At 39.7% G+C, this 3,077-nt stretch overlaps 1 protein-coding gene across 1 annotated transcript; it reads right to left on the bottom strand.

Annotated features, from left to right (window-relative positions):
- Positions 1-657: 657 nt before the first annotated feature.
- LOC117349703 (olfactory receptor 11G2-like) lies at positions 658-1,584 on the bottom strand. Its single transcript, XM_033923297.1, has one exon. The coding sequence runs from the start codon at positions 1,582-1,584 to the stop codon at positions 658-660; it is 927 nt and encodes a 308-aa protein (XP_033779188.1).
- Between the last annotated feature and the right edge of the window lie 1,493 nt (positions 1,585-3,077).

Genomic DNA, 3,077 nt, shown 5'->3' with positions numbered 1-3,077 from the left:
CCGGGGAAATCATCCTGTGTCATTCTTTAGTGTCTATCTGAACCTCAGTCCTTGTACACCAGCATTCTTCAATGCAAGGCTTGAGGGTCAGTGGTTGTGCCCACTCATACTCTGATTCTTCTCTCTCGTCTTAAAGAATAACATGGGAATGGTTTCCCACAGTTTCCCACGGGGATGGAAACGGTGATGAATTCTGTCACCGTGTCATTCTCTAATAGGCGTATCTGTGCTAATCTGTTAACACATCTATATTCCCCACAATAACTAATTAGAACAGAACTAATACATGAGCCTTTATTGCCTACAAGATAAGTGTCGATAAGTGCTCACCCACAAATATTATCAATTACCATATGCGAATGTAAAAATTGGTGCAAGGCCATTAATTTAAAAAATGACCATTTTCCAGCTACAGTAAAAATGGCCTTAGCAAGTGGGAACGACCCACAAATGGATGAACTGAGGACCCTTTTTACTGCTGTTTAGTAAAAGAACTGGTACGATCTTAAACCTCAATTGAAACACAATTAGCAGTCAGACTTCGTCTTTCAGGAGTGGAGTCACATGATCATAGTTCTTAACATTGCAAATCAGACTAAATGCTGTGTTTTAGATCAGTTGCAAAACATATTTTAACATATACAGAGGTAGAATAAACTATGACGATCGCATCATCTTCTTTATCACGTCCAGGACCTCCTTGTTTCTTAGACTATAGATTACTGGATTCATAAATGGGGTCACAACTGAGTAGAACACAGCTACTACCTTATCTGTGGGAAATGGGTGACTCCCTGGTGGCCTAACATACATATACATAATAGTTCCAAAAAAAATGGACACCACGATAAGGTGGGAGGCACAAGTAGAGAAGGCCTTACGGCGTCCAGATGCTGATGGGATTTTTAATATAGTTCGTATAATGAAAGCATATGAGATGAAAGTACAGGAGGAGGTAATGAAGAGCAATACGGAGATATATACAGTAATGGTCAGTTCTAAAGAATAGCTTCTGTCACAAGTGAGTTCCATGAGAGGACCAGGATCACACAGGAAATGATTAATTTTGTTTGGGCCGCAGAATGACATTGTTGATATTAATGTTATTGGAACCAAAGTCCAGATAAACCCAATAATCCAGCAAGAAGCAGCAAAGATACAACATTTGTAATTGCTCATTAAGGTATTGTAGCGGAGAGGATGACAGATGGCTAGGTATCGATCATAACCCATGACAGTGAGAAGATAATGTTCAGCTGAACCATAGCCAAAGAAGAAATAAAATTGTAGGAAGCAACCTTCAAAAGAAATAGAATTAACTTTAGACAGCAAGCCGGAAAGCATTTTGGGGACAGTGCTGGTTGTGAAACAGATTTCGAGAAAAGACAGGTTGCCAAGGAAAATGTACATAGGTTTGTGGAGGGAAGTGTTGGACCATACCAACATGATGATGGATGAATTTGAAATCAAGGTGAGGCTGTAGATCACTAGGAAGAATGTAAATAAAACAGTCTTTGATTTCTCATTGCTGGTGAAGCCATTAAAAATGAATTCTTTCACATGTGTTTGATTTCTTTCTTCCATCCTTCCAATGTTTGAGCTGAAATGCATAAGAAGAGTTAAAGCATAAGAAAAGGAAATTAATTTACTAGGGATCCATTTTAATAAAAAGCATTAAGGGCCTAAGAAACTGGCGACTACTAGTTTGGTGCTAAGTTTGATTCTTTAAAAGTTAGTTACACTGTATAGGATTAAGCTTAGCTCCCCCTAAGCGATGTTAGACATCACCATGTGTACTGTTAGACACACCCTATTTATGCCAGGATTTTTGGGGTTAAATGCATGCATCTAATTCAAAAATAGGTTCATAACCTGAAAAAACACCCATGATCCAATCCCTAACCATGCCCCCTTTTAGATAGGTGCTTTGGACTAGGCACATACCGTTTCATGCTGGTATAGTCATCTACCAATGGCATTCCAAACATAGCCCCAGGGCAGCGTGAAGCCCTATTGCAAGGAGTTGAACAGCATTGGAGGCTTTATCCCATCTCAATAAAACACTGAATGCTTGGGTGTTTGGTACACCATTGGTACATGACTACACCAACGTGTACCTGCTTATCTAAGAGGGGGTGCTGAAAAGTTCTCAGCCCAACTTCCTAAATTCTGAACATTATTTTGCCACTGTAGCTGAAAAGAGTGTTATCCTATTTCATTGAAGTGCCAATTTGCAGAAACAAAATTCTATGTTTTGGTAGTGTTTCAGATCATTGATTGAACTATATCCAGGTCTAGGTTGGGCTGAGAATTTTTCAGCACCCCTTCATGGTGTGTAGAGTTCCTGTATCCAGTAACCAGAGCTGAGATTATGATTTATAATGCTTCATTCCACCAATCAGAGTCAATTTTATCAGAGATGTCAGAGGCTTGATTGTTCTATACTTGGCTCACTTTTATTACATACAAGGGTGTGCTGAAAAGTTCTCAGCCCAAACAACCAACTTCCTAAATTCTGAGCAAATTCTGAAAAAGTTCTTATGTTCCCAACACCCCTCTACCTGCTCCATTGATTCCTGTTCACATGATCCCTCACACACTAAGGGGCTCATAATTATTATTTTTTTAAACACTTGGACGATCAAAAAAAAGTACCAATAATCAAACAGGATTTTAGACGTATCTAAAACCAGCTTAGTGCCAGTTTGAAAAAACAAAATAATGCTCAGAATTTACCCTTCCTTTTACTAAGCTGCGGTAGAGGTTTCTACCATGGCTTGGAGTACTAAATACTCCAATGCTGCTCCAACGATCGTTTGCATTCCAAAAGCGTCACAGCATTTAGTGCTCCAGGCCATGGTAGAAACCTCTACCACGGCTTAGTAAAAGGGGGCCTTAGGAAGTTGGTTGGTTGGTTTTCAGCACCCCCTGATAAAAGGTATCAGCTACAGCAAGTGTGGTGACCCATATTTTCATATAAGATAGTAATTAGAGAATGACACGGTGACAAAATTCATCACCGTTCCCGTCCCCGCGGATAACCGCGGGAAATAATCCCATGTCATTTTCTAGTGTCT

This window comes from Geotrypetes seraphini, chromosome 16 (genome assembly GCF_902459505.1).
Source record: "Geotrypetes seraphini chromosome 16, aGeoSer1.1, whole genome shotgun sequence".
Lineage (NCBI taxonomy): Eukaryota > Metazoa > Chordata > Amphibia > Gymnophiona > Dermophiidae > Geotrypetes > Geotrypetes seraphini.
This window is presented reverse-complemented; position numbering and strand designations above follow the sequence as displayed.